The sequence below is a fragment of the Plectropomus leopardus genome, chromosome 3 (assembly GCF_008729295.1).
Source record: "Plectropomus leopardus isolate mb chromosome 3, YSFRI_Pleo_2.0, whole genome shotgun sequence".
Lineage (NCBI taxonomy): Eukaryota > Metazoa > Chordata > Actinopteri > Perciformes > Serranidae > Plectropomus > Plectropomus leopardus.
Window position 1 is genome coordinate 14,711,954 of NC_056465.1, and position 22,103 is coordinate 14,734,056.

At 39.9% G+C, this 22,103-nt stretch overlaps 1 protein-coding gene across 3 annotated transcripts in view; it reads left to right on the top strand.

Moving 5' to 3' along the window:
* Window positions 1-22,103, top strand: part of ano8b (anoctamin 8b) — a 49,732-nt gene that overhangs the window by 21,734 nt on the left and 5,895 nt on the right. Inside the window, exons 1-16 of one of the 3 annotated variants that reach the window (XM_042483989.1) lie at window positions 884-979; window positions 4,051-4,161; window positions 6,040-6,172; window positions 11,340-11,478; window positions 11,576-11,672; window positions 11,937-12,053; window positions 12,698-12,825; window positions 12,924-13,085; window positions 13,176-13,328; window positions 13,539-13,665; window positions 14,787-14,842; window positions 14,947-15,021; window positions 15,195-15,329; window positions 19,101-19,348; window positions 19,773-19,932; window positions 20,671-21,078. In XM_042483989.1, the coding sequence (XP_042339923.1) occupies window positions 910-979; window positions 4,051-4,161; window positions 6,040-6,172; window positions 11,340-11,478; window positions 11,576-11,672; window positions 11,937-12,053; window positions 12,698-12,825; window positions 12,924-13,085; window positions 13,176-13,328; window positions 13,539-13,665; window positions 14,787-14,842; window positions 14,947-15,021; window positions 15,195-15,329; window positions 19,101-19,348; window positions 19,773-19,932; window positions 20,671-21,078 (2,319 nt within the window). In that variant the 5' untranslated portion in view covers window positions 884-909. Of the gene's footprint in view, window positions 1-883; window positions 980-4,050; window positions 4,162-6,039; window positions 6,173-11,339; window positions 11,479-11,575; window positions 11,673-11,936; window positions 12,054-12,697; window positions 12,826-12,923; window positions 13,086-13,175; window positions 13,329-13,538; window positions 13,666-14,786; window positions 14,843-14,946; window positions 15,022-15,194; window positions 15,330-19,100; window positions 19,349-19,772; window positions 19,933-20,670; window positions 21,079-22,103 lie in introns of those variants that run through there. The other 2 variants (XM_042483988.1, XM_042483990.1) reach the window with 2 other exon arrangements.

Genomic DNA, 22,103 nt, shown 5'->3' on the forward strand with positions numbered 1-22,103 from the left:
TATTCAGGACAACTTCTGGCAGACACCCACAACCCTGATGCATGCGTAAAGGAAATACGATGCCACTGACAGGCAACATCAACCAACAAACATGCACTGGGTCCATTTTTGATTACAGATTTCCCTAGGTTTGAACATTGCTGGAAACATTGGAGATAATGTAAGTACGCAACTCAACAAAATAACATTGGTCTAGTTGTTAGTAGACATTTGAATGCAAAAAAAGTTACAAATTTTATCTTTAAAACTTTACCTCAAATATCTGACCCTTGTTTTAATTAATGGTTACCCAGAAAAGTTGTGCTGATCATGTTGCTAAACAACCTAGTGCTCTGCTCAGCTGGCTGTGGTCTCAGGTGTGCTGCTTTCAGGGAGCTACTTCACTCAGAGTGACAAAAACCTTTTCCATGGCACTTCAGAGGTGGTTTGTTTGCATAGTCCAAAAACACATGCAGACACAAACCTGTCAGACTGGCCAAGTCTGTGCAGTGACGCCTCGATGGCCGATGTATGAATAACTGTCCATGTGTGACCGAGGAACAAACACACAAATGCACGAAAACCACCTAAACACATGCTCAAAATCAGGGCTTATAAATTGAAGCTTTGTGGAAGTGCTGAAACCAATCTGCTGGCTGTTTCAGGAGGGAGAGAGAGAGAGAGAGAGAGAGAGTGAGTGTGTGTGTGTGTGTGTGTGCGTGCGTGCGTGCGTGCGTGCGTGCGTGCGTGTGTGTGTGTTGCCCTCAGCGATGAATACAGGACTCATTAGAATTGCTGTCATGTCGCAGCTCTGCCTGCAGCATTTCATCTTAAGCACAGTGGAGCGGCCAGTCAGATTTCAGTATCCAGGAGCACCACTCGAGATTAAAAAGTCAGAAATACCTCACTCTGTTTCCTGTTCGGGCGGTTATGATGTTTGCAAATGTTCTTCAGAGGGGAAGAGCGGTGTGGAACCAGATTAAGTTGTCAGAACCCCTTTGTAAGTACTGAAGAGGGATCCTTTAAATAGTAATGCTACCTCTAGGTCAGTGTCTGTTAGCTGCTACTAGGGTGTAACTTTGATACGTTTTGATTTATCTTGACAGGGAATATCCCTTTCTGCAAAATAAGTTAGGTTGAATTTTAAGAGTTTGTAGACAAGTCCTTAGATTTACCAAAAGCTATTTTGCCAGCAAGCTCTCCATGTCTCTAATGGCTCTACTTCATTTTTGTACTTTTTTTTAATTTATATTAAATCTTTAGGTGAAGGTGTTTTCCACAGACGACCTAGGGAACAAAAAGAACGACAAGATGGGGAGATAGGAATGCTAAAAACGGATTATAAAACAGTATATCAAAATCACAAAAAAAGTATAATAAATATTATTAACAGCAGTACTATAACTTTGCCACAGACTAAACAATAAAAACTGAGTTAAAGAAGATGCTAAAATATTAATTTCTCATTTAGTCTGGAGTAATGCAATATCTGAGGCCCAAAAAAGCTATTAAGCAAATTTACACAAATGGGTTTTGAGGCAAATATTTAAGCTGGGTTTTTTTCATTTAGGAGCAGCAAAACACAGCACTAACACATCATCACAAAATAAAATTGTCTTGGTTGATTTGTGAGCTGTGAACTGCCTATTGCCTATTAATATCTGCTTATCCAGCAGGCAGACAACATTTGCATTAATTTTGGGTCGTGCTTCTTGTCAAATTTCGCTCCTCTTTTACTGTGGCTCCGGTTTGGTCTCCACAAACTCCTGAGGGAAATATCTGGCTCTTAAAGGAACAGTTCAACCTCAAATCAAACTACATATTATTCCTCTTACCTGTAGTGCTATTTATTCATCTCAATTGTTTTGCTATGATTTGCCGAGTGCTGGAGATATCCGGCGTAAAGATGTCTGCCTTCTCTTTAATATAACGGATGGCACTCGGCTTCTGGTGCTTTAAGCACCAAAGTGTGAAGAAAAGCATATTTCTAGCTAAGCTGAGTGCCTCCTCCCTTGCATCAAGCATACCATGTCCAGCACCATCCATCCTAGCAACAGAGAGCTCCAGAGATAAAATCTCAATTAAAGAATAAATCCACTGTTGAACAGAAAGATTGTGTGGTGGTTGCCACCGGACCACCAACATCTTTTTAGCAGCAGTGCATGCAGATAACCATAGGAGCCTTTGAGTACAGTTAAAGGTCTATTTTGAATAATTATTGAGCAGCAGACATACTGGAGAACAATCACCCGTTTTTACACCCAAAGTTCCACATAGATGATTTGTAATTTGTTCCCAAAAAATTTTAACTAAAGGACACTCCCACATGATATGCAAGAAAGTCCCTAACTGATTTAAATCACACAGGGTACAATTTGGAGAAATAGAAATATTCATTATATATCGTCGCTTTGGGGTCACATATGTTTTGTAAATAAAATTGAGATTTGTTAATTTATGATTTAAGCTTTGTGAAGAACAGGATACATTTCACCGAACTCTAGTCCAATCTATTGATGATTCGAAGCAGATTTTATTCCAACTCATCGGAGGTTGTGTGTGTGTTCTAATAAAGCACTATAGATTACTGAGACCTGTCCTTTAGGTAATTCTAATCATTTCTAACCTAACCTAATTACATGTAATAATTTGCCCCATTGGTTATATAAAAATATTGATTAGGGCAGCTGTAATAGCAGGACCTATGCCAGCACACTACATGTTGGAGCAGCGCTTACTGTGAAAGTAGCCTACTGTAAACACAAAAAGCAAATATAGTCTTTAGAAAAGACCATGAGGCTTGTTTCTGGGAAGACACTCTGTGTGTCCCTCTGTTCCAGGAATGAGAGGGACACACCAACCAGCAGCACAATGACGTTTTTATGTGACAGGTGTTTATTGGATCCACAGAACAGTAAGAGCTACAGTGTGATTTAAAGCGTCATGCTCTTGGTGGTGATATCATGGTTAAATTTACAGCCTGCTATGACCTTGACCTTTGTAAGAGTGCATGTGTGTGCATTCACTTTTGTAACCATGAGAGCAAAATAGTTGGATAGGATGTACGTGTTTAAGATGATATGCAGCTTTCATATTTTGGCTTTCAAATACATAAGGATAAGCAAATAATCTTGGATAAATGTTGCAATACTAAACTTGCCTGTGTGTAATCTCTGGAAAGTGCCCCACTTCTCTGACACTCCATGCCTCAGTGATCATGGTGTTGTTGGACGGGCATTCTCTCCAGGCTGCTGTCATTATTATTCAGGACCCGGGAAATGATTTTCACAAACTGTCCTCTGACAACTGAGCAGTGACTGGGGTTAAACTGGTTACAGAGTCGCTTGGCACTGCTGGCCATCTGATGAATATATCAGTGGGAATATGAGAATCTAGTGGGTCAATGACAGATAAATGAGGTGCCAAAGATAAGTTTCATTTGAGACTGGACTGCTGTTAATCTAAAAATGTTTCCAAGATGAAACAGTGTCTGTTCAGCCTAGAAGAAATATATATGGTGTGGTATTTTCCTTTAGAAAATGCTGCATTAAAGGCGACTGTGTTGTGATGTGACATAACTGTTTGGCTGCAGGAGAGCTATTTGTGGTGCACTGGTAACTTCAGGGATAGAGATAAGGTAACCCCAAAATCTCTACATACCGTGTTCTTTTATTATGCAACGCCGATGTGGGTGTCCACGACACTTAGGACATACGACAAGAGTGAAAGATAGCCGCACGTCCACGTGTTGAGTTGACTGAAAGGAGTGTCTGTGTGCGTATGGAACAATTCAGAGAGTGTGGACAATGTGTGGCCTCTGGTCTTGGCAGGGCAGGATGAGCTCTGTCAGTCTCATGTTGTGAGGCAAAGGGGCAGCGTGACATTTAAATCGTTCCTGTCAAGAAGGTCCATTTTTTTGTGTGTCTGTGTGTGTGTTGGGGCAGCAGGGTAAGAGTTTTGGAGGGGGGTTGCCGAGAATGTTAGAAATGTCATTGCTCCTTACACTGTTTCACTTTGAAAAGGTGACTGTCTCTCTCTCTTCCTGTCCCCCTCTGTCTGTCTGTCTCTCAGATAAGTTGTTTGGAAAGCGGCTGCTGCAGGCTGGGAGACACATCATGTCTCATAAGTCTTGGATGAAGACGGTGCCCACGGAGAACTGTGACGTCCTCATGACATTTGCAGGTCAGGTGCTCACACATGCTTACGTTTGTAGTTCTATTTTTGTGAGGAACCTCGTTGACATAATGCAACGCTTACCTTAAAGCAATACTTCACCCACGAAATTATCATTTATTTATCAATTAACCACCTTTTCAGTCACCACGTTTTACTTTGAAATCCTGAAGAAAACTGTTTTTCTTTCATGGAAAACAAAGAACCCAAAAATGCAGAAAAATGGACTGAAGTCATGTGAGACCAAGTTTAACAACAGCAAAACCATATCAGAACTATTGATTACAGAACTCGACACAATTCGTGCAGTGTAATCCATGTCTCATTTATCTAGTCATATGATCAGTACTTCCCAAACACATGCATTTCCACTGAGGGTTATTATTTAAAAAAACTTTCGGTTAAACAGTTTAACTCACAGATGAATAATATGCCTGAGCAAGCAGGTAAGTTTGAAGTCAACGGTGCGCAATGAAATACATGAGCACAGTTAAAATGAACACACTTGCTCAACCGTTTAAATGCTACGGTGTTTTAGTTAAAATCAATGATTATGGCAAGTACTAAGCATAGGACTCGATATATATGAGACTTGGATTATAGTGCATTAGTTGTGTAAGAGTTTGTAAACTGATGTTTTGATATAGTTTTGCTGTTTTTGAATGCGGCTCCCTTTTACTCAAATTCATAAGAAGTTTTTGGTTTTCTGATTCTTGTTCAGTGTGGAGGCATACAAGTAAAAAACAACGAATGTCTTCACAAAGTCAATGTAACACAAGGAGAGGAATTGATATATCAGTGATCATTTTGTTTGTGAAATATTCCTGACCTTCACCATCTCAACAACATGCCTCAGGTCATCCCTCACCTATAGGTATGGGCAACTAACAGATATTTATCATTTTCCCAAAGTAATAAATTCAGATTGTTTGTTTTGTACAATTAACTGTGCAAAACAAAAAAAGATATTCAATATACTATCATATGAGACAAAGAAAAGCAGCAAATCCTCACTTTTGAGAACCTGGAACCAGAAAATGTTTGGTATTTTTGCTTAAAAAGGTGACTCAAACAGTTTATACATTATACAAAATAACTGCCAAATTATCTTCTGTCTAATCAGCTAATAATTTCATATCTACTAAACCATAACACCAAGTCTTAACCCTCAAATGGCCCTTTGAAAGAGTAAGGATGGACTGTAATGTCCTAACTTTACAGTGTCTTCATTTTAAAGATCCAGATACTGGTCCTCACATAAAAGTACAAGAGCACACACATTTTCATTATGTGATAACAAAAATTTTATTTCATTTAATTTTATTTCAACGCACCAGCTTTCACTGCCGCTCCAAAAAAAAAAAATTCAAAATGTGATTTTAATCCATAATTTAATTCTGAAATAGTGCTATAAATACCAAGCTGTAAATTTATGCTGATATTCTCCAGGAAAGGAAGAAAACAATTTTCTTTTATTCCTTTTTGTTCATCCCATTTCAATTCATTTTAGACTATTATTTGCCTTTTAAAGAACACAGAGATCCCAGCCTACCACTGAGCAGCAGAGAATAGTCTCTGAAACAGCAGGAATCAATACAGTTACATACTGCTGATAGTAAAGATGAGGTTCGTGACTGTTACATTGATCATTCTACCTCATTTAACTTTCTAAGCCATAGCCTGAAGGTCGAAGAAACCTTTTTATGACCAACTAAGAAAGCAGAGAAGAAGAGTCATTCTCAAGTGTTTGTTAGTACGACTCTTAACCTCCAGCTGCTGCTCAGCAATAAATAGTATAAGACTGTGGGAGTACTCCCGGCAGCTCCGTGTACAGTGATGCGTGGGTACGGTTGAAAATGTATTTCTGTTTTTCATTTCCTGCCACAGACACTACAGATGACCACACGTTGCTATGGCTACTGAACCACATCCGGCTGGGAATCCCAGAGCTCATCATCCAAATACGACATCACAAGCACACACGAGTCTACGCATTCTTTGTCACTGCTACATATGAAAAGTAAGGACTATCATAAAGGTTGTCTATTGTTAGCAACGCATTTTTGTAGGAGTGTATTTAGTCATTCATTTCGTGTGTGCTTTTTATTGACAGCATGGATTTATCTGAAGAAAATTTTCATTATTGATAATTTCTTTTGTCTATAAAATGCCACAAAACAGAGAAAGCAGAAAATATTCATATTGGACAAGCCTGAACAAGTTTGTTTGTAATTTTTACCTGATAAATGACTCAAAACAATGATTAATTAGCCAAAATTGTCACCAGTTAATTTTCTGTCGACAGACTAATTTGCCAAATAGTTTTGACCTCCATTTGACAGCCAAGGGTCACTGGCATGTACTGACTCTCATTTAAAGGTTTAGTGTGCAAGATTTAATGGGATTTAGGGGGATTTAGTGGCATCTAGCTGTGAAGACTACAGATTGCTAACATCTGAAACTTCTTCTAATTAGAATTACTTCAGAGTTCACTGTTCAGGAGGTTTTTTACCAGGAACAAAATTATTCACAGAGGTTTCTTCCTCTGTAAAACAAATGGACCGGGTAATTTAAACAGGTAAAAACACTAAATAAAGCAATTTCATGTTACAAATCACAATTTCTGTTCAGCTTGTCGCAGAGGGGCTGTTTGCCTAGCACATGCTAATACATGATAAAACAGTACACGCTAAAAATCAATGTGTTCCGATGCTGTTCGGCTCAGCTCTTACTGCAGTTAACAAACTCGGCCTAAAACTCACTATTTGACAAATTATTTATTTCTTTAATCTCTACAAAAACTTCCAACTTGGCTTCTGTTCTTTCATATTTCGCATACAGATATGCACACATTGCATATGTGTCTCCTCCAATGCTGAATTGAAACCTACACCCTCGGATATGAGAGTGGTACATCGGTCCTCTCATCAAACTCTTGGCAAGAATGTAAATGAATACCGTGTTTCCCTAATTTCATATTATTACTTCAAGCTCTATTGAATTTTACCACATTTATGAAGATACTTTCTTTAACTGAACAATTTTCCAACTTTGCTGAGGAACAAATCTGTATACAAGCCTTCTGTGTAATTTCATTCTTGCTGTCATGTTACAGGTACAGAGTGCTGTTACTGTTCTTGTTATTGTAGCTGTGTGAATTAGTCACTGTAGAAAGAAAACAGACCAGACAAGAAAACACCGCGGTGACTTTCTCGACAGAGACAGGAAATGAACAAACTGCCAGATGAATAATACAGTATATATCACTGCTTCCTCTGGTAGTTTGAGGTTTAGTTTATTTAGTTATTTTTAAAGCAACTGGAGTTGGGATGTTAATGACAAAAATATCCCTGCAGTTCTGTGCTGGTGTAAAATTGTCCCTTCATTTACTGTGGTATTATATTTAGCTGCAGCTATAGTAGGCACAGCAGTTTAGCTCATACACAGCGAATCATTAGTGATGCCTGGTTTCCTGTATCAGCACCGCTGCTCTGCCTCTGGCTGCAGGTTATTTAAAGTTTCGCAGAAGGTTGTAGTCAGACTAAACAGTATAGATTGTATTCGCTCTGATTACACTGCACAGACAAAGTCTCTCGCTTTGAAAATATCTTTAGGGCAGTTGGGAATAAGCACAGGGTCATTTGAGAAATATAATCCAGGAGATCAGGGTGGCACTCGCTGTTCCATACTGCATTTCACCTCTTGACAAATGGAGAGTCCTTTTGCTGACTGTGCATTTGACAACGAGCTCCTCGAAAAAAAAGAAAAACCCTCAGAGTCTCAACCAAACCTTTTACCGATGAATGGAATGGGAATAGACAGATGGCCGTGAGTAATGAAGAAAGAGAGCCTGATAGAGACAGATGCAAAGAGAGAACAAGAGAAACAGAGAAGGGAGTGAAGCAGAAAGACAAAGAGAAAACAACAGGGAGGTTAATGTAGTAGGAGGATGGAGAGAGTGCTTTCTGAATGTGTGCCAGTGGGTTTTAGATGAAATGCTCAAGGAAAATGATTGCTGTGTGACATGAAGTGCACTCTCCTCTCTCTCTGCACACGTACCTGCTGTTAGATACATTGACCTACATTTCATGTGATAGAAGTAATAACCCAGAAAGTATCTCATCCTCTCAAACTAACCTTGAACAGTCATTCTCTTTACATACTAAAGCGGTGAGAATTTTCCTTTCATCTCCTCCTATGTGAGAACATTGGCTGAGAGCTCCTGGCGTGCTTTTTGTCAACTTTGCTTGTTTTATATCATTCTGTCAACTGAAATGGCACTGCTCTTTCTGCTTCGTGTTTGTGTTTAAAGAGAGGGGTTACCAGTGTAAAAAATCTGGTTAGGAGATCAAAACAGCTGGGGTCACAGATTCGGTGCTGTTATTTGTGCTTTTTTTTTTTTTTTTTTAGAAAATCTACATTTATAACTTGGAAAGCAATTTAAGCATAAAGTAGGGTTGTAAAAAAAGACATAAACACACTTAAGTATCATGATATTTTGTTTTGTGAAAATGTATTGATTTTTAAAAATAATAACCTTTTTTTTTTAACTGTTTACAGTTTTCAGGTCAGGTGTATGCAGGGGTGTTTCTGGGATTTGACGACCTCTGTTTTTGGGAGGGGGGGATCCTTCCCTGGCACAGTTATCAATAAACAAGCTCTATCTAGATGTTTTTTTAATAAACTATGGTACCTTGTTTACATTAACAGTATAAAAAAATCCCCAATCTATTTCACTTTAACTTTATTGTGGTCTTAAAATGGTTGGGGAGACCTGGCATCCTATCACGGACTAGATTTGGCCTGCAGGCTATAGATTGAGTAACACTCGCCTAAAGAATCCTGCAAGCACTTTTTTTCTGATATAGGCAAATGTTAACTCCTTTACCAAGACTGCACAAAATGTAGTGCTATGATGTTGCATGTTGCAGGGCTTTTGATAAATACAAATACAGATTTTGCTGTTCTGATGGCGCTTTGTTCTTTTCACTATGGCAGTTTTTCTAAAATTTAGCTTTGAAAGACACAACAACCCCTGGCAGAAAGTGCAATTGATGCAATTAACATACTCAGTGAGACGTACAGTAAATGTCCTCCTCCTCCTCCCCTTTTCATAGCTGACATACCAACCATTACTCATTTCACAGCTCTGACTGGGCAATTTTATAGCATGCTGTCCTGTTCTGCTGAGCTTCTACATTACGTCTGATAGATATTTGCTATATTAGCATAAACCGTACGTGCAGTGCTCTCCCTCAGCAGTATTCTGTTCTTATACAAGGTTAGCTTCGTCCACGCATTCCCTTTGACTATGTCTCTAAATTAAGACTCCTTGTATTTGGGAGAAAGAGTGTAAAAGGCAATAATGTTTCTGATTAATTAAAAGGGGGGATTCTCATCAGGATTCCTGGCAGCAGCAGGAGCTGCGCACCTCTGAAAGGCCTTGCAGTCATTGGCTTCGATTACTAAACAGTTGGTTTAAATAGATACAGCCCTTTTTTTCTTAGACAAGGACCTTTATTGTGATGATGCTGCACACTAAGCAGTATTCAGCGGTGATACAGAAGCTTACACCTCACATTTCTGCTGTAATCCATCATGGTGCTGAGCGTACTTCACTGGACTGCTCTGCAAAGTGCCCGGAGCTGCATGATGGATGGATGTTACAGGCCCACCTACGCTGTGCTCCTGTATGTGTGTGTATAAACTATAGATACATGTACATGTGACAAGCAGAGGTGAGCTGCCTGCCTGGAGGGAACAGAGGGCGTAGTGCTGCATTGTTACTACGATTTCAGCACAAAGCCGTCGGGAAGGACAGAAGGAAGAGGAGAAGGGGATGATGGGATAAAGGAAGGGGGGGGGGGGGGGCAAAGGAGAGGACTGGGAGATAAAAGGATGAAGAGAGAAAGGTGGCTGGAAAGAGGAGGGGAGAGTAGACAGAGTGGAAAGGAGGAGGAGGGAGAAAGAGTGGCGACGTAGAGGAAGGGCTGATGGGAAATGAGATGATGAGAGAGATTGATGAGGTTAAAGCATTAGAGGAGAGTTCACATGACTTTAACACTATGAAGGACAATCCATCTCTGCTAATGTTATTGTTTGCGGTTGTTTTTTGTAATCCCATTAAAAAACTTGCCAAATTCACTGTGGTCATTTCCAGTAAAATGTTTGTTTATGCAGCCTAAATGGAGTTTCGTTGAAATTTGTTGAGCTATCCACAATAGGACTGCAACTAAGTATCATTTTCATTATTGTTTCATCTATTTGTATTCTGTCAACTGTCCAAAAATTGTGAAAGATGACAATTTTCTAGAGCAAAAAAGTTTAATCTTCCAATTGCTTGTAACAGTTCAAGAGCCAAAAGGATTTAATTAATTGTGATTTACAACAGAGAAAAGGAGCAAATCCTACAGTTACGCAGCTGGACCTACAGAAGATCTGGCATTTTTGCTGAATAAATTACTTAATCAATTAGCAAATTATTGTTGATAAAAAAGAACATTATAAAGGAAATGTCAGGTTTTTCAGATCCTGACGCTTGGTGAGCTTCTGTCACCCTAGTTGCTGTGGTATGTCCTGCACAGCTGGACCTCATCGACCGTTTTCAGCTTTATTTCTGCCAGTTTGGCATGTTGAATTCGTGTCCGTGACGCCACAGCACATTGGAAAATGGAATCACTCTGATTGGCTGTTCAGGTCAGAGCGCAAGAAGAGAAACAGAAGTAAGGAACGTGAAAAACGAGCTAAAGCAAGAGGGAGTAAAATCGAACAAACTGGTTTTATAAGGTCCGATTGTTTTTCTTTAGCCACTGAGATCTTTAGCAGAAATGTTTCCTGATGGTTTGTGTTATTGTCACTGGTGCAGGGTAAATATCTTTGCTTTGGCAATTACCTAATTCCACCATGTGTTGTTATGGCGAGTATTTCCATTCGCGCATGCATATAATGTACGTACTGGTTGGTCGTTGATTGTAGTCTTTGCAGTGTGTTCAAGTTCACACATGCATCAGTCTGCTTTGTGGCTTTGATGTTGGTTTGGTGCGTGTGGATCTTTAGGTACGCGTCCCTCATTGTGAAAGAACAAGGTTATTAAAAATTAAACGTTTTGCACCAACGTTCAACAATCATACTGCGAGAAGACGATATAATACTCTGTTAGGCACATTATACTCTTTGTGGTCCTTCAGTTTGTTGCGAGGTGCTGAGGAGATGGGACTGAGGAAAGCGGTGAAGCCCGAGTTTGGTGGAGGAACACGAAATTTCTCCTGTGAGGAGGACTACATCTACGAGAACATCGAGAGCGAGCTGTGTTTCTTTACTTCACAGGTCAGTGTCAGCGAGCACACAATCACACACATATGCATGTAAACCTGCTGTTGTGGCATCACCTGATTTTACTTTCCCTTCCTCATGTTCGCTGCAGGAGAGGCAGAGCATCATTAAATACTGGCTGGACAATCTACGTGCCAAACATGGGGAGGTGCTCCATAATATCAACTTTCTGGAGGGCCAGCCAATCAGTAAGCTGCATCATTTATAGGCATGGTGTTGCTAAACGGGCTGTGATATTTGTCTTCATTAAAGAGAAGGCAGTTCTTTGGCAGGCTTTGGAAATAATCCCTCAGTTGCTTTGGGTTTAAAATTATTAGAGGCTTAATTGTGATGGATTTGATGGTTTACTGTAGCAGATAGTTTATCATCTCCTATGTTTCTATGTTCCTATCTCTCCCAAATTTAAAGTACAGAAATTTTAACTTACTTTTTGCTTTTTTTTTTCTCTGCAGTCCCAGAGCTGAGTGCGCGAGGTGTGATCCAGCAGGTATTTCCTCTCCATGAGCAGAGGATCCTCAGTCAGCTGATGAAGTCTTGGGTTCAGGCAGTTTGTGAAAAACAGCCCCTAGGTCAGTGGAAGAATAGAATTACATAGATATCTGTATACATAACACAAAAGTAACACCACAAGAAAGCAAAGTTAACATAGTTAACTAAAACTAAACATTTCAGTGAACTGAAAAAAAAAAAGTCAAAACTAGACTTTGGAAATAAAATCTACTGGAAACAATATTGTGGATAAGAGGAATAAATTAACACAGAAATATATGGGAAACACCTTCAATTTTTTGACGGGTTAAGTTATTAGTTACCTTGTGGATTCATAATGTTAATGCAAAATATAAATCAACTGATACATGATAAGATATTGTCATATGTTAAGGTAGCCAGCTGTATATAAAATAATTAAAATGAGTGCCACCTTTACCAGCTGCAACATTTAGGTGATGAAGACATTTTTGCATCAGTAATTACAATCCAGTCATGTTTGTATTATTGTGAAACTGGCCATTCTGCACAGAGAGTACTTTTACTTTTTGTACTTTAAGTATATTTTGGTGCTAATACTTTTGTACTTCAGTACATTTACTTGGAAAAGAGTATTTCTGCAAGGTGGTATTGCTACTTTTACTTAAATACTTCTTCCATCGCTGTCTAACAGTCATTATAACTGTGTCATATTATCCTTCTTCTTCACTGTTATTTTTTACAGATGACATCTGTGACTACTTTGGCGTGAAGATTGCCATGTATTTTGCCTGGCTGGGATTTTACACCACTTCTATGTTATATCCTGCTGTGATCGGCTTCGTGCTGTGGATGCTCACTGAGTCAGATCAGGTGAAGAGAGAAGCTGTTATAGCCTAGAACAACTTAAATCACGCAGTTGAGAAAATGGTCATCATAGTCTGCCCGTTTGTGTTTTTGGTATGTTTCAGACGAGCCGTGACATCTGCTGTGTGGTGTTTGCACTGTTCAACGTGGTGTGGGCCACTCTGTTTCTGGAGCGGTGGAAGAGGAGGGGGGCTGAGCTGGCATTCAAGTGGGGAACACTGGATACGCCGTCTGAATCCCTGGAGGAACCGCGGCCTCAGTTCCGAGTGAGAGAAACAAAAACCCTCACTCCTTCCATCTTCTTCTCTTCTCTCTTCTTTCGGGCCGTTTCATGCTCTTTCTCTCTCTCTTGGCAGGGAGTAAAGCGCTGCAGTCCCATAACAGGATGTGAGGAGTTTTACTACCCTCCGTGGCGGAGGCGTGTATTCAGGTGGCTGGTCAGCTTGCCCATCTGTCTCCTCTGTCTCTGCTTTGTCTTCCTGGTCATGCTCATCTGCTTTGAGCTGCAGGTCAGTCATCTGTCAGCATCTATGTTTTAGATCCGCTTGTATAAATGTCGCAATAATAGTTTTGGATAAAAAAATTCTCCTCACTCCTCCTCAGTCTTTAGTTTCGTTGAATTCATTTTAACGGTGGATGTAATGATGCAGCAAGCCTGGTAAGCGTCAACATTTTTTGATGGCTGTGACAAGTAAAGAGCCGTGATTGTGTCTCTGCAGGAGTTTGTGATGGGGATCAAGGAAATGCCTCGGTTAGCTCGCTTCATCCCCAAAATCATGCTGGCTATCACTGTGACTGCATGTGACGAGGTGTACAGGAAAATCGCCTGCTGGCTCAATGACATGGGTGAGAGTCCATCTTCCAGATTTTTCTGATCTACATTCACGCCGCGAGCAGAGCGTCAAATAAAAATGCTTCTTCTAACATTCTTTAACACTCCTCTTTGATTTTTAGTATTGTTTTTTACCTTTATTTTACCAGGAATATTCTCATTGAGATCCAACATCTCCTCTGGTAGGGAGTCAAAACAGCAGCCTAAAAATGGGCATACACTGTACGAGTTCAGCCTGTTTTTAGAAATGTTGTTGTTTAATTCCAACTCCCACTGTACGAGCAAGTCATCTCTGTTGTAAAACCAAAGCTCAAGATTTATGTGCAGACAACGTGTGGTCCAATTTTCAAACCACAACCTGAGTGCTTGCACTGTACTTGTAAACTGGAAAATAAAACAGCCTGTCGGTCTCTGTGGACTGTCCTGACTAGCAATGATTGTAAATAAAGACAAAGATTTACAAGCTCCAGGACTGCGGACAGGCAGAAGTTTGTTTGCTAGTTTGGAACGATTCACAATAATATCGAGACAGACATCCCAAAAAAACCCATAAAAGTCCACTTTTGCAAAAAACAGTCAGTCCTGGTTTTGATTCCCTTCCTTCTCTGGATCCACCCCCCCTCTCTCTTTCTCTCGATCTCTCACACATAAGTTAGAACGTAAGCAACACCAACAAACTAGCTGTACAATTGATCGAGTGCTAAAAAAACGGCTGGCCAAAATATCTGACATGTCAAAAATTCATCCAGACATCCAACAGCTGGTGGCAGCAGTTGGTCGGTCCTCGCCTCCCTGTTTACGCTGCAAGGGAAACGACTTTCCACAAAGCTGAAATTCTGTCAGATTATGAGTTGTGCGGCTCAAAACTTGGGTCAGAAATTGGCTCAAATCGTATAGTGTATGCCCAGTTTAAAGTTTGATATACAAAAAAACTAAAAACAAAACAGCAAAAAGTTAAAACAAGCAGCATAAAAAAATTACATACAAGAAACATGCAGCAGACTTGCAACACAAAACCAATTTACAGAAAACCAAAATACCGTGAAAGCTGTAATTAGCTGAATTACAATTTTACAGTACAGTGTATTCCATTTTTTATACAGGATAAGGGATGATTTGTCTTGTTTTTCTACAGAAAACTATAGACTCCAGAGTGCCTATGAGAAAAATCTCATCATCAAAATGGTTCTTGTGAGTTGCTTTTCATTACATCTTATCTAAGTAATTTAATGTCTCTTTTTTTTAAACAGTCCTTTCTGCGCAACTTTTCCTTAATAGCATTTTTTCTCTTGCAGTTTCAGTTTGTAAATTCTTATCTCAGCCTTTTTTACATTGGATTCTACCTCAAAGACATGGAGCGTCTGAAAGAGGTAAGCAAAACCCCAGCTCTAATGCTCCTCCGTCACGCATTAGCTCCAGTAATTCATTTGGCCTCCAACGTCTGTCGTTCTCCCATCCTTAAATGCTTGCTCTCTCTGCTTACATGCATTGATTTCCATAACCATCCATCCACACATCTCATCCATTTGTCCATCTGTGGAAGATGCTGCTGGTGTTGTCTCTGTTAAGGAGTCTGCAGCGGCAGGTCCGGGTCAATGTGCTGCCCTCCCTCTTCCTCAAGATCCAGATGCTTGTGGTCTCTGTTCCCTGGTTCTTCAGGGCTTTACTCAGGTCCAAAGTATGCTCCCTGTACATCCACTGTCTGGGCGAGAGGTCAAAGGTCCATTTTTGACCGACTGTGTGTTTGTTTTGATTGTGCTTGTCTGGTGAAAACCTAGCAAAAAAATTCAAAATCTATTTTATGTTTTTGTTAAGTTTCGGAGACACGTGGCTTTCACCAGACAGAGACAGATGAGCGGTTTCATGTGGTGGAGAATTTAAAATGTAGACAGAAGATGATGTTTAAATGATTGGTGTTTTTATTTCTGACTCATCAAGTCAGGAATGGTGCCTCTTCACCTGCATCTATGAGCATCATTCCTGGTTTCAATAGTTGTGTGGTTTTGCCGTTTTATTTCTCAACATGGGGATGTGGAGTCAATGTGGATTCTTATATTGGCCATTTCCTTCCATGCAGTTAGTGTGAATTGTTTTTCCGATACAACTCTCACCACTCGTACCTCAATTTCTCACTCCGTCTGTCAGTTTCTGTTACAATCTCAGCCGGAGTGCCACCTCATTGAGCTTGTCATATTTTGTCAACATCACCTGACTTTATTTGTTTTCCCATTTATGATTACAAGCCAGTACAGACGAACTTCTGCAAATATTGGTCACACTATATTTACTTTTGTGCCGAGACAATCATTCAACCCACAACTTCATTACAACACACGTAAAATAACATTAAATAATATGTTTTAATTAATTTTCATACGGTAGTGAAATGAATAGAAAAAATGGCGAAAACATGCAAAAACCTTTAAGTGTCTGAAATGAAAACCATCTGGTGTTGTCAGCTTGATTCTGCCAGTGTCTGACTCTGACGGATCTGTGCAGACTGTTCACGTAGGTAACAGTGGAAGAACAGTATCTCATTTTCTGCATTTCTGAGGTCTCCCATCATTGACTGAAAATAACATTCTGTCCATGTTCTTGTCAGGAAGTCTTTGTGGCTTTGTGTTTGCATTCTGTGCTGCAGCTAGCGGCTATAAGATATTGTGCATCAGCATTATTTGACTTGGAAACAATTGCATTTAGATAAAAACCAATAGCAGATTGAGATGCTGCAATTCTTAGCATGAGTTTCTCTGGTTGTATAATATTAAAAGGCTGAAGACATGCTCCCTGCTTGGTTTAGAGTGTTTTAAAGTATAATTCTGATTTCTTACAACTTGAGTTTAATTTTAATAGTTTGGGCCAATATTTCAAGACATTTTGAAAATAAGCTATCCTACTTGCTGAGATCAAGGAAATTATGACTATTTATAGATTTTATAGTTTTCTTGGCTGAGATCTGAAAACAAAGTAACATTACTGCAGTAAAGTTTGATAGATCAGGAAACGAGCAGTAAGGCTGGGGCTGGGTAATACATAGATATAGATGTGTCTATGTGGCAATGTCATAGACTTTAACAGGGCAATACCAGGAAAGTATTTTCGCTGAGTGGTGCTGCGCAGCATAAATATAAGCGAATGATTATGTTTGTGCAACCAGGCAGCTGCAGATCACTGTTCAAAGCCAGCACATAAACAAAAATGTAAAAGAGATATCTGCGGCTTTTACAACGGAGACTATGCTACCAGTACCGGATGTTTTTAGCGAAACGTCGGCCGTACCTGTGCCCCCTAAAGTGGGTATTTTAGGCCAAAACATGATTTCCTCCTGCACATAACCAAGTGATTTTTGAGCATAACATAACCACAAGTTAACCACAATATTATTAAAACGTAAAGTATCAAAATACCTAATAATGCAACATATTCTGAAGGATTGCAGATACATACAAATAAACATTCTCGCATTTAGCTTGATAAGCTGCAGGAAAACTGCACAGACATCATGTTACTTACATCAGTGGCTCCATTAGTCCAAAGAAAACACCCTTCCTCGCCTTAAGACACAATTTCTTTGTAGACTGGATGAGCCAAGATGTCTGATATTTCCTTTTGAACTGTGTCGGTGTCGGACATCCACTTGTCTGTCCACTGAAGCCACTCACGTCCCCTTGGGTTACATCGTTCACACCATTATTAGCTGCTTGAAAACCAGCTGCATCCCAGCGTTTTTGCCCCTGCAGTGGAAGTCCCTCGTGTCCAACATGTTCACTGATTGAAAGAGCAGCGTCAAAGTTTCTGGTCTTTCTTCGCCTGGTCAGTCTGTGCACGCTGAGGAGCCCCCGCTTCCGTTAGCCTCTCACGAAGTTTAGCTAGCTGCACCATGAGCTAACCCTGACCTTTGCGCTTTGACCTGACGTAATGACGTCACGCCAGAGAAGAGAGGGGTTCATTTAATTCGCACATTTTAAATGTCTTTTTGCATATATCTTTTTACCAGCACCTTATACTGTAAAAAAAAAATATATATATATTAGAAGTTATGAAAAAAATAGCCAACTATAAACAGCCTGCGTTGTTACATTGTCAGTCGGGGGTGCTGCATGACAATATATCGATATTATAATCTATTCAAATCTTAATATGAGATAAGAAATATTTTTTATTTTTGGATATTGTAATATTGTAAGTATTGGCTTTGTTTTGAAATCTGTATTTCAGTTTTTTTAAAAAAAAACCTAAACTAACTAACTAAAGAAAAATTTTGAACTTACCAAAATGTTCTATCTGTTCAATTATTTGCCTTTACCTACTTCTTCATTAATAGTTGTTAATAAAAAAATCCCATTGAGTAAATATTCTGGATAGCACTGATAGTGAACCCTGCAATATTGTCGCACTATCAATATCGAGGTTTTTGTTCAAAAATATCATAATATTATCATAAATAATATATGATAAAGAATAAGCAATTTGATTTTCAACATAGGCCAGTTGCCCAGCCTAAAGTGAGACAGTCACAGAGGTTATAGAAATCAACAGCTCTTTATTTCGACATAAAAAATAGAATCAGCCTCCTCAAAATTGTGGGAATAATTCTTTATTGCACAACAAAAAGTAAGTTTGATTATAGTAGGCCTAATATAACCCTTTATTTATTTATATACTTTTTTTCAAATATTACCCTTTATTTATTTATATACTTTTTTCGAAAAAAAGTAAGTTTTGCTATCCTGAGGGCATGTTTAAAACCTGTATGATGGTCTGACTGCTTAAGTTACTTGCCCTGTTGGACCTCTCTTTAATGATAACACTGTGATCTCACATCCGTGATTAACTTGTTGAGTACACTGTACAGGAATATAGTAACAAAGTCTAAATCAAGTTGTGACAAACCTGAATTATCCTTAAAGTCAGGACAATTTGTACTTGCTGTTGCATATGATTTGGATTTGTTTGGTGTGTTTGGTATGAGTATTACTGAAAGGCCTCAAGTGTTCAACAGTCTTTGGCCTCTGAACATCATTGAAATGTTTCGATGATCATAAAGTGCACATCCACAGTGGATCACATGGTTTGGAAAACTGCGGCTGCACTGCTCCTTGTTGGTTCTTTCAAACACTTTGGACCCCAGTCAGTGACAGATGCTGTTTTTAATTTATAAAGAGCTGTTCAGCAACAGTTTTCTGCCTTGTTTATTTTGCTTGATGATAAAGTCTGCATACATCGTGTTGTGATTGATTTGTGCATTTGTTCCATGAGGGTTTATCCCACTGCTTTCTCAGCCTGTTACTATGCCTCCTTCCATCTTGCTGGTCCTCTTTGTCTCTGCCCAACCATTTCCATCCCCCTTGCATATAAATGCTGTTATTAGTTGGACAGTTTATTCACAGTTTGTTCACCCGATGGGGCAGCTTCATTTTTTCCAAATGTTTCTGTCTGTCCTTGTCAGATGCTGGCCACTCTGCTCATCATACGCCAGTTCCTTCAAAATGTGAAGGAGGTTCTGCAGCCTTACCTGTATGAGCGCCACAAGCTGGGCGAGCTCACGTTGCGAGCTGTGTGGGACCTGCTGCAGTCTGTGCTGCTGAAATATGCCCGGCTGGCAGCTGGAAAAGCTCAGGCCTCTCCCACGGACCAGGCCATGCCAGGACCTGGACTGAGGGGCACCAGGCCTGGGCTGGGGCAACCAGACAGAAGGTCAAACTCATTATTGGATCTCTTATTCAATCAGTTATTGCAGTAACATGCATTTTCAAGTATTAACACTGGGATGCCAAAAAAAGGATTGAAATGAATCTTTCACCAGTGCAATTTGAAGTATGCAGTAAGAGAAACTGACACTTTATCACAAGATCAGGGTGATGAAGAGTGACGTTTAAGTGTTTGTAGTTGTCATCCACACCAACACTCAAAGTATTAGTCACAACAAACAGACGCGCTCGGGTTCAAATTAAAAGCCACTTTATCTGCACTTGACACTGTCTGAACACTGCGTGCGGTAATGATTCATGCCAGTCGGACACTGAGGAAATGGACAGAACACCACTGTGAGCAGTAAAACACACACACACACACACACACATTTTGTCTGATGTCTATCTGTTCCTTCAACTTCTCTCAGGGAAAAGAAGTGTTTGAACGGAGGATGCGGGGTGCCTGATGAGGAGGAGGGAGGTGAGAGGGACGAGGCTGACAGCGGGAGGTTCAGTGAAGGAGAGACGGAGGAGGAAAGTCTGATCGACTGCGGTTTGAAGCTGAGGAAAGTCAGCTTCATAGAAAAGGTATACGCTGTGTGATAATGTTAATTTATGAAGAGTAAAAGGAATACCTCACCGACAAAATGATGACTAGTTTAACTCACCCCACGGTAGGCTGAATTGGTCTTGAAAACTTTTGCTTTTCTGACATGCTTCCAAGGTTAACAAAGAATCCAAAAATGGACAAAAATTCTTGATGAAGTGCAGTCAGTGGTGGCTGCATTTAACAACAGCAGAACTATGCCAAAATATCTATTTACAAACTGTCACACAACTTTTCCAGTATAATCCAAGTCTCATTTATCCAGTCATATGCTCAGAACTTCCTAAACACATGCATTGTTGCTAAAACATTCCTACTTACTAACACTTGCGCATATGAGTAGGGTACCTTGGCATGCATGTGTGTTTGAACTTTGCATTCCACTGAGTAAATGTACACACCTGCCAGGTTTACCACTCATATTTTAAACAGTAAGATTTTAGTAGAAGTGCATGTGTTTGGGAAGCACTGAGACTTGTTGTGAGTTGTGTGAGAGTTTGTAAATGGACATTCTGATAAAGTTTTCCTGTAGTTAAATATGGCCCCCTATCACTCCAATTCATGAAGATTTTTCTCTGTTTTGGATTCATTTTGGAGGCATGTTCTTCATGAATTCAATGTAACACAGGGTGAAAAACTGATATACACATGATCACATTTTGGGTGAAGTATTGCTGTAAGTTGATGCTGAAGTACTCATCTGTATTGTTGATGTTAAGGTGGACAGAAGGCCAGTCTGCAGTGGGCCCCCCATGGACACCAGTTTCCTGGAAGAGGGAAGTCCCACTATGGTGGAAAAAGGAATGGACCCTGCCTCTGTGTTTGAGATGTGTGATGATGACGACGATAATGGCATCCATGATGTGAAGGAGTCAGTTGGGGGAGCGACAGGTGTGGCAGAGGGAATTAATGCTACGACTGGTGCTGCGGCTGGTGCTGCTGCCAGCGCCGCCCCGCTGCCCTCTGGGTCTGAGAGCAGCACGTCACTGCGACACAGAAGAAGAGGCAGGAGCACCGAGAGACCCGAGCCGAGAACAAAAAGGGAATCATGGATTGACCCCCCTGAGGATAGAGAGAGCAACACACTCACTCAGGCTGAGATGGAGAGCTGCATGCAAACTTATGCTGTAAGTAGGACTGTATACTGAACTCACTCTCTAATTCTGCACACAGTTCTAAAGGATGGCACTTTGCATCCTTTCAAACATTTAAAGGCAAATTAAGAGCTTGTCACATTGGGTTGTATTATTCTCATAGTATGTCTAATGGTTATCACGAGCATTTGTTTACTGGTCTGTTGTAGAGATTTGAGATGTGTGAACTCAGGAAAGAATGATGTCATCCTACAGCTTTCCAAAAAAAACTTCAGTTCAACCAAAACACATCTTTGAGTCTGTAAAGCAGTTAGCCAGCTGGAGCATCTCTATATTGTTAAGTGGCAGACAAATAAAACTGAGCGATGTGCAACATGTCATTTTATTTTTATGGATTCAAAAACTTGCAAACCATCTCCATTTGCTACTTCCTCTCTAGTCTGCACACCAGCTAAATAGAAACTGAGCCACGACCTTTGCACTCTTGTCAGATAAACTGGCATGTGTGCATAAATATATCCGCAGACAAGCTGACCAGGAAGTAAATCCACCTCTATGTGAAGCTTACTGCAACAGCTAGAGACTCTCTGTGTTCAAAAATGTATTTGAGATTATTTCTGTGATTTGGAAAGCTGTAGGTGACTCATTCATCATTATCCTGATTGACATCATTGTTGCAGGAATTCTTCTTTTTCAAATCTCTACAGTGGATGAGTAGATTTTTATCATTATTGAAAAACAGACAAAAACATGAAACTAAGACCCATGTTGCCAAAATTCTCTTTGAGGTTTTCCATGAAACTAAGATCATGAAAAGTTCCTCCCTCCGTAGAATAATTTACAACGGTTGCAGTTTCATTCAAAACAAATAGATAGAAAATAACTGTAAAATGTTGTGTCACAGCAGGTAACCGACTTAGCCATATAGTACAGTGTACATAGTATACATGTTTCAGCCTCAACTCCCCTCTCCACTCATGTTCCTCATACTTAGCTCAGGTTTCATGCATTTGATAAACAAGCACTGCAACATGGATCCGATCCCTCAGCCTTCACAG